Genomic DNA, 13,991 nt, shown 5'->3' with positions numbered 1-13,991 from the left:
TCTTGCATATTGTAAGAAATCTGGAAGCGAACGTCTCTGAAAGGGGAACTCTAATAACAGCGTTGCTGATTGAACTCTATAGACTCGTTGCCTCAAAGTAGGTAAATGGCCAAGGGACAGATGTTCATCCCAAATAAAAACACATTTCACCAGCCTCACAATGAACAATTGCACTTCCACATTTGAAGATGTTCTCGGCATAGCAAGATATGGTAGAAAGCTTACAGTCTGGAACACTCACAGCAATAAACATCTTAGAGCAATAAAACATTCTGCTCTAATAACAAGAGACCAGCTGTCCTGGTCCTTATCATGCATATTTATTAGGCAAATTAGAGAGGGAAATGATCATTTTTGGTAATAGTTTCTCTTAAATAATTCAATTCTCATTAACCCCACTGGTTTCAAAATGAGCTCTGTATGTTTTTTAAATGTGTATAAGTATTAATTAATTCACAACAATATAGATACTGGCGTTCACACTCATATTAAGTATATATATATATATAAATAGTTGTAATAGTTGCACTCACTGATTCCATAAAATTTAACTTTTAATCAGTCTTGTTTAAAATGCAATCAACGTTTCAGTCCTGCTTGAGGACTTTCATCCATTATCCTGATGACTATTTGGATGTTTGGAGCCCTGGTAGTGCACCTGGTTGGGAATTGGAGTTTAAGTGCAAGGTACAGTTACTTTTATATATATATATATATATATATATATATATTTTTTTATTTTTTTTTTTTTAAAACACACATACACACGATTTACAAATACAGACCCTCACCATTTTCACCATTTAAGTTCCTTCGTTTGCTACAAATGCCATCGTTACCACATGAGTGCAGCCCATGTTCTTCAGTGTCTGGGAACAGTTTCATTCATGAAAACACATGAATGAAACTACACTGCAAACATATAGATAGTGCAGTGTAGCCTAAATCTGATTGCCAATTTCCTACATTCATTTGTCTCCCAGCAAATCAAATAGCCCGGGTTGGTCTTTTTGCTACAGATATTATTTAGAAATGACTATTATAAAGAATGGAGACAAGGACAAAAGTGTTCTCTGCACCATAACCTGTGATAAATGCCAGGCAGGTTGTTATGGTAGTTGCAGTGAACTTTTTGCAGATTGTTCTACTTTTGAATAATTCAAGATTTTAAAAATGCAAGATGTTAGCAACATAAGCTATCAACACCTCAGCGCTCTGATCTTCACATATAATGGCAGAAGAAATAGAAATAACACAGACAATCAATGCACAACTTAACGTCTTTCCTTTTATGTTCTGCGTATTCAAGCGTCGACACTCCTGGCATCTACGATTACATATAAAAAAACATTTTCTCTACTTTGATAGGTTCGGTTACCCAGCAATTAATATTTTATCCCAATAAACGTTATCACACATTAAGTGAATGAGCTCATAGACCATTTATCTCTTTTTTTTTTACACAATGTAAAATGATATATTTACCAATAAATCCTTTTCTTCTAATCTATAAAAACCACATGCGGGCAGCTGCCCTATCCTAGAAGAAGACAGGACAGATGTAGCAGCTCAGGAGACACCCTCGGTAAAACCCTATGCTATGACAGACTTAATTACCCTAGATTGCACTCTGCAACTTCACAGGTAAATTAATGAGAGAATAGACTGTGAAGCAATCAACACCAATATTTTCTCTGTCAGCTAGAAATGTATTTTTTTTCTTAGAGACACACAGTAAGTACAAAAATAAGAAATAGTACTTTGTATACAAATATAGACAGACTCTTTGCAGGGATACATGCCAACAGGAGTATTTTGTGATTTAGTTCTGTGGAAATAACCATAGTCATGTGCTGTATGGCTGTACTATATCTAAGGAGAATGAACCAAGGTTGTATCATTTTTTCATTGTGTATTTTTTTCCCATTCTTTAGCCGAAATTGATAAGAGTTTTATATCAATTCAGCACAGGAGGCTCTGTAAATTATCAATAAAATTTAGAACATGGAGGATAATGAGCACCAATATAAGTATTTGCAATCATAATCATGAAGTTAAAGGGACGCTCCACAGCCCACGTACAAAATAAATAAAAAATCACAAAAGACAACATGCATGCTTTTAATTATGCATTTTTTTCATTGGGGTTATGTCTAAAACCATCTTACAAAACCTGCATTTTTTCTTGTCTGCAGCTTTTGCAAGCCCTCCCCATCGAACCACGCCCACATTTTCTGTTGCTGTCCAATCACAGGCTTCTCAATGCAGCTCAATGAGAAGTCTTTGCAAGGCAGGTATTCTGCTGCTTCTTGAGTTTAGCTTTACTGAGCTAACCAAACCAGGAAGTAACATGACCAGTTGTCCGCTTAAGAAAAAAACAAGGGGTGTAACCAGGTTAATTTATAAAAGAGTAATTTTGTGTTGAAATCTGCACTTTTTGCAAAATGAAAAAGAAGAAGACACATTCTTCACATATAAAGCTTTTCAGCAAGCTAAAGTGCTTTAGGGGTCTGAAATGTCCCTTTAAAATTAGTGATGTCTTATTGCCACAAAATTTTTAGATTGTAAGCTCATTTGAGCAGGGCTCTTTCACCTATTGTTAATATGTATGAGCAAACAGAAAACAAATATTTATACAGTAATTCACAAAAGTGAAAAATACTGTATATCCTGGAAATGAGAGCAGTCGTCGTATTTGATATCGATATAGCGGTATAGACCTGTAGCTGAATAGATATATATAAAGTGAGATCTTGCAATAGAGTGGTATAAAACAAAACAAAATATATAACAACCTAATCAGGTCAGCTCCTATGCCCAAGTAGAAAGCAGCTACATATACTGTATCATTATAGAGTTCATAGTGATAAGAAGAGCTTTATTAGATATGGCTCTGTATATATGAGAACTCTACCAGACAGTAGAACTAATAGAAGCTGCTATAAATTCAAAAAGTAACCATGCAAAAATGGCATATAGGAATGATGGAAACTAGAACCAGAGATATTAATTCCTGTTGAAAACAAACAGGAATGCAAGAGGGTAGCTTCTCTCCCTGAAATACTGGTTAAATTACTATACATAAGTAGAAACATACAGGGTACACATAGGGGGCAGCTTGCCAGAGTATGGTCCTCGTACTAAAAAAAATAATTTGGGGTACAGGATACATCTAGATACACTGTAAAGTATGTAATTTATCTTAAAGGGACACTATAGTCACCTGAACAACTTTAGCTTAATGAAGCAGTTTTGGTGTATAGAACATGCCCCTGCAGTCTCACTGCTCAATCCTCTGCCATTTAAGAGTTAAATCCCTTTGTTTATGAACCCTAGTCACACCTCCCTGCATGTGACTTGCACAGCCTTCCATAAACACTTCCTGTAAAGAGAGCCCTATTTAGGAAAAGGTTTAACAGGCAAAGACGCCACAATTGTGGCTCTACAACATAGAAACATAGAACACGATAGCAGATAAGATCCATTAGGTCCATCTAGTCTACCTAATTATCTAAATAGTTTCATTAGTTCCTGGCCTTATCTTATATCTAGGACAGCCTTATGTCGATCCCACGCATTCTTAAATTCTCTCACTGTGTTATCCCCATTGCCCCGTGGTTCTATAAGCTGTAGATTTGGAAATGTTGCTTGCTAAACTGTAGAGGTTTGATATCTGAGAGAGATCTGTATAAAAGTGTCCTGTTAACTAAGAAAAGTCCAGAAGCAGGCTTATAAAAATGACTGGCCACATTCCTATGAAATGTCAGTCATCGGCTTCTAAGGTTTGTTGTTGTCGACTCCTTGAGTAAGCCTAGAGAAGCATCATTTGGTCTCTTTAATTGGGGAGCAACTCTTTAATATTGAACCTATTAGACTTGGTATGTTTATATAGACCATTTAAACTTAGATAGGTAGTACGTTGAAATAATATTTAAAAGGATCAAGTCTACTAGATTCAGTATTAAAGGACCACTATAGGCACTTCAGCTCAATGAAGTGGTCTGGGTGCCAGCTCCCTCTAGTTTTAACCCTGCAGCTGAAAACATATGTTTTTCTCCCTGACAACCACTAAAGGCGCTTCCGTGATTTACACAGAGTAAATTGCACTTATCAGACACTGGACGTCCTCATAGAGTCCAGCGTCAGATAAGATCCCCATAGAAAAGCATTGAGTAATGCTTTCCTATGGGAGGGTTTGAATGCGCGCGCACCACTCGGGAGCTGAAGTCAGCGGGGAGGAGAGGTCACCAGCACCGAGGGAGCCCGGCGCTAGATTAAGGAAAGTGGCTGAAAGGGTTTTAAGCCCTTCAGTGCCGCGGGAGGGGGGCTCTCCAAGAGTCTATAGTGCCAGGAAAACTGGTTTGTTTTCCTGGCACTATAGGATCCCTTTAAGAATAGACAGGTGTTGCATTTAAAACTTTTACAATTGTAAACCTCTAATCTCTAAAGTACACTCTGGGTTTTCTATCTCACTCTTTTATTCCAGAGAAAGAAAGGCATTACTTTAATTTAACGCTAGAAAAAAAAAAAAAAAACCTTCAATATTTTGTCCTGACCCCAGTCTGCAGCAGATAGGATAAACTCATCTGCCTGCGCTGATTAGAGAGCTATTTAAAAAAGGCTATCATGGCTAGCATTGCTCATCAAGAATAGACAGGACTATTTTTTATTTTTATCTTGCTTTGGATTTTTAATTAAAACACCAATGCGATTGAAAGAGACGGTGTAGAAATAATTTTTAACTCAAGAGGAATCACAACATGATAGGTATAGGGTTTATTGGTGCGTTTGCTAATCATTAGCATAACGAAACTCATTTAGAAATTACAGCTGTGCACACATCTTGGATTAAGAAATGCAAGCACATACACAAATTTAGGATTGCATGCCATCACACGTTAAAGCACACATGAACCACAAAACAGAGCCAAGAAACTGCTAGTACTCACATACTGAGCTGTGTCGTCCATTTCCCACTGAGCAAGGAAAAGCAAACAGGGGAGGAAGAAAGAATAATATGAACTGCATGAGGAGTGAAACGCATAGGTCAGAGGTGACCTATGATGGAAAACAAAACCCTTGCTAAGGCATTTGCTGGCTGCCAGCAGTGCAAAATTGACCGGAATGACCTATGCTCATACAAAGGAAAAACAAAAAAGAAAGAAAAAGCACATTTCTCAAAAGTCACCTAAAAAACACAAGCAAACACAGAAAGGTGTGGGGGTTTTTTTCCCTCACTTGATGGTCCTCACCTGAGCATCAGCAAGCATGACGTCTTTTATCAGGGGCAGCCCTTTTGCCTCTCCGTTTTCCATTCTAACATAATGAACTTGGTAGCCACGAATCTGTCCGTGTTGCCGGTTCTGAATGGGAGAACGCCAGAATACTTTAATGGCGGTCGAGTTCAATACCTCCACCTCCACTTTACGTGGTGGGGCACTGGGCACTGAGAAGTAAAAGAAAATATTTATTAGACAAAGCTAAACTTAGCTGTTTTGTATAGGGACTGTTGCAATGCCACATAAGGCACCAGAAAAAAAAAATCCTATTATTTAAACCAGATGTCCATATTAAGTAACAGAAACCAGATGTCCACCGTGAGCATAACAGATAAGAAATTGACAGCAGATTTAAAAAAAAATAATTTAATGTTGCAATCTAATAATGTTTATTAAAGAGAAGTAACATTCAGGGGAAAATTAATTGTTTAAAACACAAACACATTTTTTTCCAAAAATTTAGTTTAGAGCCAGATTGTTTTTTTCCCATTGGGAGAAACATTTAGAAGCTACGATCATAGTTTAAAAGTTCCATAAAAATAAGCAAAAAATTAAAGCTCTGTGCAGTCTAAATGTTTTTCCCAGGACAGGAAAACCAGCAGCATTTTACACCCAATATAAACATATTGAAATAAAAGTTTTCATTTTAGACAATCAATATTCCTTTAAGAGAAATAGTCATTTCATAGCAAAATCTCCTGTGATGGCTTCATATAGCCCGATGCTATATAGGAGATGATTACATCTCGCAGCTATGGTTATAAATTCATGATGTAAAAGAAAAGAAATAAGAAAATTACCATCTTCATCAGTGCGTATCACAACGGGCGAGCTCTCTGGGCCAGGGCCAATCTCTGTATGTGCCACCACCGTTATACGATAGGCTGTCCACTTCTCCAGGGATTCCAAAAGGATCTGGGTAGACTGAGGTTGAATGTCCTTCACTTCTTTAAGTTCTGTTTCTTCAGAGTCCAAAGCCTGGTAGCGCACACTGTATCCAGCAAGAATGCCGTTCTGACTTTCAGCCGGGGGTGGCTGCCAACTTACCAGTATTGTGGTGGACCTGGTGCTGACGCACTTTACGTCTTGAGGGGGGGCAGACGGTTCTATGAGAGGACAGTTTGGTGCAGGAAGGGTGGGGCAGGCAGAAAAACAAAAGATGGGAAAGATAAAAAAAAAAGAAAAAAGAAACAAAAAACAAAACTCAAAATAAAACAAAAATAAATTTATGAACATAAATTCTTGAACATAAAAAAAAACATAAGTAACTTAATAAAAGACTGGACGCAAACTTAAATAAAATAAATAAATAATGAAGCATGCTTGGGGTAACTACGTTATGGTCACTTGTCCTTGGGTATGTGCAGTCTAAACTAATAGGACATTATAATGTATTAAATATATATATATAAAAAAAAATTTTTAAAAAAAATTACATGCCTCTTACATAAGCCCTAACTCATCACTTCTGAAAAAAATCTAGGGGAAAAAAATCTACATAAAATACATTTACTGCTAAATTTCTTTAGCACTAGCAGTGAATCAAAACCAAGTAACCCCAGACATTATTGATGTGCGCGGATATCAAATTTTATTACCAGGAGTTTCTCATTCACACTCAGGCAGCTCAAGGCGACATTTCACTTTGTGAATGAGCCCATTGCCATAGCAACAATAGCTTTGTACAGAGGGAGTCGACGATCGTCGTGTTAATGTGCGCCAGCATGAAACTCTGTTTTACCTTCAGCTGCCTAAGAATGAATTTAAATTCCATGGAAAATAAGTTTAGCATAAAAAATGAAATTTCGCAGCCAATCATTTATACATAAACTTGCAACTTTTAAGAATACCACATATGAAATGGGTATTAAAATATACATTAAGTTATTTTCTGGTTGGTTTCTTTCTTTTTTTGTTTTTGTTTCTTAACTGTCCCTATATTTAAATAGACATTGCTAAACACAAGACAACTGGGTACGCATAATAGTAAAATGTTATACACTTTTCTGGCTTTGACACGATTTTCAAAAAAATGTGATAGACGTTTCAAACTACCTCTCTAAAAACCAAATATATTGTTTAATTTATATATCTATTACGATGGGGAGAGCTACAAAAGATTGCATCTTTTTAATGATATGATAATGCCGCTTAGTTGAAATCACTTTTGCTCTGGCTCCCTTCCATGATATGATTTGGACTCCAAACATGAATAATAAAATACAAATTAAATAAACACGACACAAAAATAACAAAAATAAACCAAAAACCAAATAAATGAATACAAAGAATTACAACTAAAATAATAGAAATAATAATTGACCAAAGTCGACACCCATCCAATCACCTACCTTCACCTCGTCAACATTTATTTAAGACTTTCTTACGACAATATTATAATAAAGCAGAGGTCAGACCCATCTTCTTTAGTTGGTTCTGTTAACAACTACATACAAAACAAAGCCTGTGTCTAATTGTAAAACTAAACTCAAGGTGGCAAAAACAGATTCTCTCCAGGCAATACAACATTATTATAACAGACAAAGATTTACTGATAACTAGAAATTAAGAATTTTGAGAGGGGAGGAAGGTTGTGCAGATGTTTGACTGAAATTATTTGTGTTTCACTGTGCTGGCAAAATAATTAGTAAATGCATATTACAAAACCACTGGCAAAGATGGACTGACCTCATACATTCATGTAGAACAGACCAGCTGTGTTCAACTCTATCATAATTCCTAATAAAATATGTAGCAGCTCAGAGTCCAGAACTGGTGGGAGTTTATATACTGCCGGTATCGAATGACCAAATGATCCAGCCAAATGATCATTTACAGGGTTCGGCTTGTGTTTGTAACTTGTTCCAAACCTGCATTTACGCTCCCAGTTCAGGAGCTAAAGTGGATCGATGAAATTCGCACCAACAATTTCTGACCTTTCATAGCCTGGCGGGTTGTGTTGGATTTGGCAAGATACTGGCCTCTTTTCTTTACTTTACTCACCTCCTTTGCCGTCCAACAGGTTGGCATGTTTCCACACTCCAAGAATGACCCTTACTGACCTCTCAATGAGGCATTTTAACTCTAAAAGTACCATGGACATGTAATGTGTTCACTGATGCATGTTATATGCATCGTTGTGATGAACTAATAATGTGTCAATGACTTGGTAGGTGATGGTTTGAATAAATCCGGAGACTCATTAAGTTTCCATCCCTGGTACTTAAAGCGTTAAAATATGGCTACATCGTAAAGAAAGATACATACATTACCTTTAGTTTAATGGATTTTACTTTAGGGTTTGATGGTATTGAGAAAGGCACCCTTGCAAGTGATGGGAAAAGTGATGCACAAGTGATCAAAGGCATTCTAGAAAACACAGGGTGTGAAAAGAACCACTAGCATGTGAGTGAAAGCATGACAGGTATACGAGACACCAGAGACACAATGCAAGCAGAGTTAAGACAGGAACGATACAAACACAGGAGTGACAGAGCTAGCTTACTCTACCGCATGCAGACACAAAGCAGGGAATGACCAGTGAGCTGAATAAATAAAATACAATTATGAAAGAAAACTACAGAGGAAAATACTGGGATCTGTTTCAAGCTACTTCAGCATTTCCCAGCCGAGGAATGTCACGAGCATCAGGCACAGGCACTGGATCCAGCCGTCATCCAGAAGAAACTTTTTCAACTCATGAAAATCCAAAAGCTTGGGACCAATTTTTCAAAGTTATTTCAAATTACAATGGGAAGAAAACTGACCAGTTTGTTATCATTGTGACAAACACCACCAAGATTACACTTGGAACTCAATCAATAATCGTTCAATCCCTTTTCAGAAAGGTCCACAAATATCACAAAGAAAAAAAAAAACAATATCAGCCTGAAACGATTGGCCCAGTTTTCCTGGGGTCCTGAAGCAGAGTGTGGGTCAGACTCGCTAACATTTAAAAATTAATAATTTCCCCTCAAATTTCACTGAAAGACCATAGTTTAGTGCGGACACTTTGAAGTAATACCCTGATGACATACCACAATGTGACAGGAATATAAAATTAAAATTGAAAAAGAGAAAAATAAAAGAAAGACCGAGTTTCAGAGTACCAAAAAGAACTGGGCAAAATATTTTATCATAAGCAAAAAATACTTCTCAGCTATGAATAGTAAATTATTTTGTATCCATAAATATATATACACGAACAGGTATGAGAGAGAAACACGTGGGGGGAAAAAAAAGGAAAAAAAGCAAGACAAGGGAAATAAATTTGTCAATTATGTGACCAAAGGCCTCAGGTAAAGAACTCAAACACATCTCTCATCCTGACCAGAAAGTAACTGAATCAGTTCCACTCGTGGCTACTGAAACTGCGGTCTGGGTGATTTACTAGAGATGAAAATAGACAGAACACACATATAACAGCTGCCATAGCCATTCATGCAGTGAAAAACACCTAATTTAAAAGCAAACTGTGAAAAGCCCAGGATAAATATTGCCACCAAGAGAAATCTATCCCCAGGGCAACAGCAAGGTTACAATCCATTAAACTAAAACTAGCTCTGGAAAGCTACACACTTCATTCTGTCTTTGCTACCACACTCCATCCTGCCATTGTTACCAATAATTTCGCTGGATGGAGAATTATTATTTTTTTTTCCCCCTGCGCTGGAAACTGAATCCGTGAGGATTGATAGAAAATACTAGGACTTCTCTCACAACATTTAGGAGTTGGGCCTAATTTCCGTCACTGTACAGCCGCAAAAAAAATGTTGTTATTTTTTTCATCTGCATCTGGATTAACCCAAAGCACAGAAATACTGAATTATGTTTTCTATGCAATTTCAAAAGTAATGTTTTGATTTTTTTTAAAAAACTCCACAGTGGATAGAAGGCAAAGACCATGTGCCAACGAACGTACGAAATTTCAAGGGCAGTTAATGCCGAGACTACGTTATAGTAAGAGAATAGGTTATTTTTTATTTTTTTTATAAATTAGCACATAAGACAAGTATTTTCATGTAAGTAGGAAGTAGTGTGTTAGCCAGCTATGGAAAAAAGTTAGATAAAGAGTTAGTGCATCTACTTGGCACAAGACAGCTGTTAAAGCTTTATTCTTTAAAAAAAACCATTAATGAAATAGTTCTAAACCATTAAGTGCAGGACATAGTTATTCAATAAAAGATTGCTATATTTCTAAATGCATCCAGTGTTTACTCAGCATTCTGTTTTTTTCTTCTCCCAGAGTTGCTACCTAAAAGATCTGTGCACTTCTAGAAATATCTGTGATGGACAATATCTGCATATAAAAAAGGGTGCATTGCCAACACTTCCATAAGATGTGTCTACAGATTGATAGCATCTGTATGACCAATTATCGAGCTGGCAGGTCCAAAACTACTCCGAGTAGCTGTGTTCAAAAGCAGCTGCATTGATTTGAATTTTGATTTTAACGTTGCTGGATCTCATGCATAATTAGCCCTTAGCAAATATATATCATTCCTTCATGTTCAATGGAGAAACATATAGGATGATATTTTAATAATTCTATTCGTAATCGCACTCACACAAATTCATCCGGATCTCTACGACTTTACAAAAAAGATTATGTCTTTTTCTTGCAAGTCACCTCTTGTACTGAAAGGGTCAGCTGTACATGGAGTGCACATTCATCCACATTAAGTATATCGCTTGTATACTGCATAATTTAAACCGTAATATATAGAATGCTGTGAGGTCTGCAAATGCATACCAGAGTAGCATGGAAATTATTTGAGACTTCATTACCAGTAAATACGTCTATAAATAACCCATAACACCAAGCACAACATCCAAGCTATCTCTAATGTGCTAACTGATTTTTTTTAAAGGAGAAGCCTCTTTCAAGTCAGTGATCACACTGAATATTTCTAGTTCTTCGTAGCTTGGTATGTGATCAAGAGGCGAGCAATGCAAATGAGTTATTTATATACAGGACATTTTTCTGTAAAAGATAAACGGGTATAACACCATAGTCAAAGCCCAATATATCCTTAAGGAGACATACAATATAAGACAGAATGACACCTACTAGACTGCTTTGTCCTCTCTTTGATATCCAAAGTCCAGGCTCCCATGCCTTGCGTTGATCGAGCAGCAAGGCGGAATACATATTCTGTGTTCGGTTTTAGGCCCTCTACTGTGTAAGTTGTTGCAGGATCAAATGTCTTTCTGATCTGGATAGAAAAATGCATGGATCTTGTTTTGAAATATGTTAAGCACACAGCATTCTGGAAATATCAAATGCAGACATTGCTATGAGCTTAAGGTTTGTCTAAAAGGGGCCTTAGACCTGCAACACACACCGTTTCTTACCGTTTGCCTCCTTAGAAGAAGAGTAGATTAAGGAAAAAAAAAAATATGTAGAATTGTCTAAACACTTTTTTTTTGTGGTCATGATCGGAAACCGGTGCATGTGTAGCACGACAGTTGTGCAAATTGTCAAATTGTGAAATACCCCTTGCAATTGCAATGCATGTATGGTTCACATTAAAGGGAAACGTCAAGAAAAAAAAGAAAAAAGAAAAAAACTTTGACCCCTGCATAGGTTATGGTGCAAGGACATACCTCCCTACCTTGTCTTTTAAGCTCTATGAGATAGCTTTAGCTGGCTGGTTGAATGTGTGGTTGCAATATCAGGCAGAGACAGAGGGGTCAGTAAGTTGATAGCAGCCACATGATAAATGGAACTATTACCAAGTGCTGAACTGCTTACAACAGAAGCCACTGCGGAGCAGAGCTTTATGAGAAACATTGAGATCCACTGGACAGAACCAAAGCTTTTTAATTAACTGAAAACATTTTCTGTTTCAGTAACAGCTCGTAGCAGATGCTGTATGTTGCGGGGATTTTAAGCAAAAACATGAATTTTAATGAAGTCTGGCTTTTATTTAATAATTTGCATATTTGAAATGCATTCTTTATATTAGGTATAAAAATATGCTGGTCACTTCCAGTATGTAGTGTCACTTTAACTCATAATATAGGTAATAAAATAAAGTAGCACAGCGAAGCTGAATTTAAAAAAAAAATAAAATCTTATCATGGACATGCTTTTACCCTTTAAGTGTGGTTTTATTGAAACAATAGTGACCGTAACTAGTTAAGACTGAAATCAACATTTATAGTTAACAAAAGATTAACAGTGTAGTTAAAGAACGCCATTCTTTAAAATGTATTTGTGTAAGAACAATTATCCCACTGTTGTTTGAATAAAACAGCTCTCCATTTCAAATGAAACGATTATACAGGTAATAAAGGCCGTTACGGACACTGCTGTTTGCAATAGCACTTACATCAGTGTTAATACAGTTCTATGTTGCTGTGAATGTAAACTAGCCTATGAGAAAAATAGAGAAGACAATGTTGTCTTTGGGGATGCAATACAATGTAGTCTGTACAATTCTATTCTTAAACAATGTAGTCATTCTTTTAGTGCAGTGGACTACACACGCAGCAGTGTGCTGTCATTATGTACTCAGTTCAGTTATAAAATACATACCTGTTATAACCGAATATCAAAGTACACATTATGAATGCATGAATGTGAGTTTAGCCCACTTCACCTATACACCAGCTGAATATTTAGGCGATATTTAACTTCCCTTAAAGGAGAATTGTCACTTCCCTAGTTTTTTTTACATTACTATTACATATCCGTTACACTGATCAAATCTGTATTTGTGAAGTGTGAATAATAAAAATCATCCTTGAAATCCACACCCCTTTCATCCTGTGTCCGGGTGCCTCCATTTTAGTTCCCTGTCAATCATTGTTGGAATTCTGGTCTTTGCTCCTGGCAGTCAGCAGAGGAAGAGCATACAGAGAAGAAAACTAAAACAATGTTTCGATTTCTCAGCCTCATTCCTAAAATTCGCCCTGGTTATGCCTAATATAAACATATACGCAATCCGCCTTTTCCAAGGTATGTTTATGCAGACATCCATGATATTTTCACTAACTTATAGATGGAAAGTACTAACCTAAACCAGGGGTAGGCAACCTTGTAGTAGCACTGTGCCAAATCGAGATCTTGAAGTCCCTTGGCGTTCTGGTTTTAGTTTTATAAATTGAGCTGTGTATGTTGCTGTATTCTGCTTGTGTGATTTATGAGTACCTCAGTTGCTTTGTTGCGTTGTATTTGTGCGTATGTGGGCTGTAATATTGTATATATTCATGAATAGTTTGTGGTATTGTGTATGATATTATGGTATTGTGTATGGGGAATTGTGTGTCTGGATGATAGGGCATATAGTTTGTTTGGGGGACTGCTTGTGGGGTTGTGTGCATGTATGTGGATTTCCAGTGGTGTTGTGTTAGTGGGGACTGTGTGTGCTTGTGTGTGGGCTGTTTGTGTCATTTGTATGCAGGGTGGGCTTCTTTTGCAGCTTTGTGTATATTTAGCAGTGTGGGTTATTTTCTTAGGGTCTAGTAGGGATCAGGATGGCCAAGAACAGACCTACGGTAGGAGCTGTGATACCTAATTTGGGCCGTTCTACTCCAGTGTGGATTTTCGTTCACAAGTGCTGGGAGGAAGTGATCTGAGATCACTTCCTCTAAGTGCTGCATTGTATAAATTGAGGATTTTCCCTCACCACTTTCAGTCCCTGCTCGGTTTCCCACTGCGACTCCTGATAGGCCAAAGCCTGTTTGTCTCTGGCAACCTTGAGTGCC

At 37.0% G+C, this 13,991-nt stretch overlaps 1 protein-coding gene across 14 annotated transcripts in view; it reads right to left on the bottom strand.

Annotated features, from left to right (window-relative positions):
• Positions 1–13,991, bottom strand: part of PTPRS (protein tyrosine phosphatase receptor type S) — a 359,172-nt gene that overhangs the window by 52,628 nt on the left and 292,553 nt on the right. For 7 of the 14 annotated variants that reach the window (XM_063455600.1, XM_063455601.1, XM_063455611.1 and 4 more), the window contains 4 exons: positions 11,350–11,494; positions 6,080–6,385; positions 5,253–5,446; positions 4,950–4,976 (listed from right to left, as the gene is read on the bottom strand). In XM_063455600.1, coding sequence (XP_063311670.1) covers positions 4,950–4,976; positions 5,253–5,446; positions 6,080–6,385; positions 11,350–11,494 — 672 coding nt within the window. The remainder of the gene's footprint in view (positions 1–4,949; positions 4,977–5,252; positions 5,447–6,079; positions 6,386–11,349; positions 11,495–13,991) is intronic. The other 7 variants (XM_063455608.1, XM_063455610.1, XM_063455609.1 and 4 more) reach the window with 2 other exon arrangements.

This window comes from Pelobates fuscus, chromosome 5 (genome assembly GCF_036172605.1).
Source record: "Pelobates fuscus isolate aPelFus1 chromosome 5, aPelFus1.pri, whole genome shotgun sequence".
In the NCBI taxonomy this organism is placed as follows: domain Eukaryota; kingdom Metazoa; phylum Chordata; class Amphibia; order Anura; family Pelobatidae; genus Pelobates; species Pelobates fuscus.
Note: the sequence above shows the minus strand (reverse complement) of the source record. Positions and strands in the feature narration are given on the sequence as shown.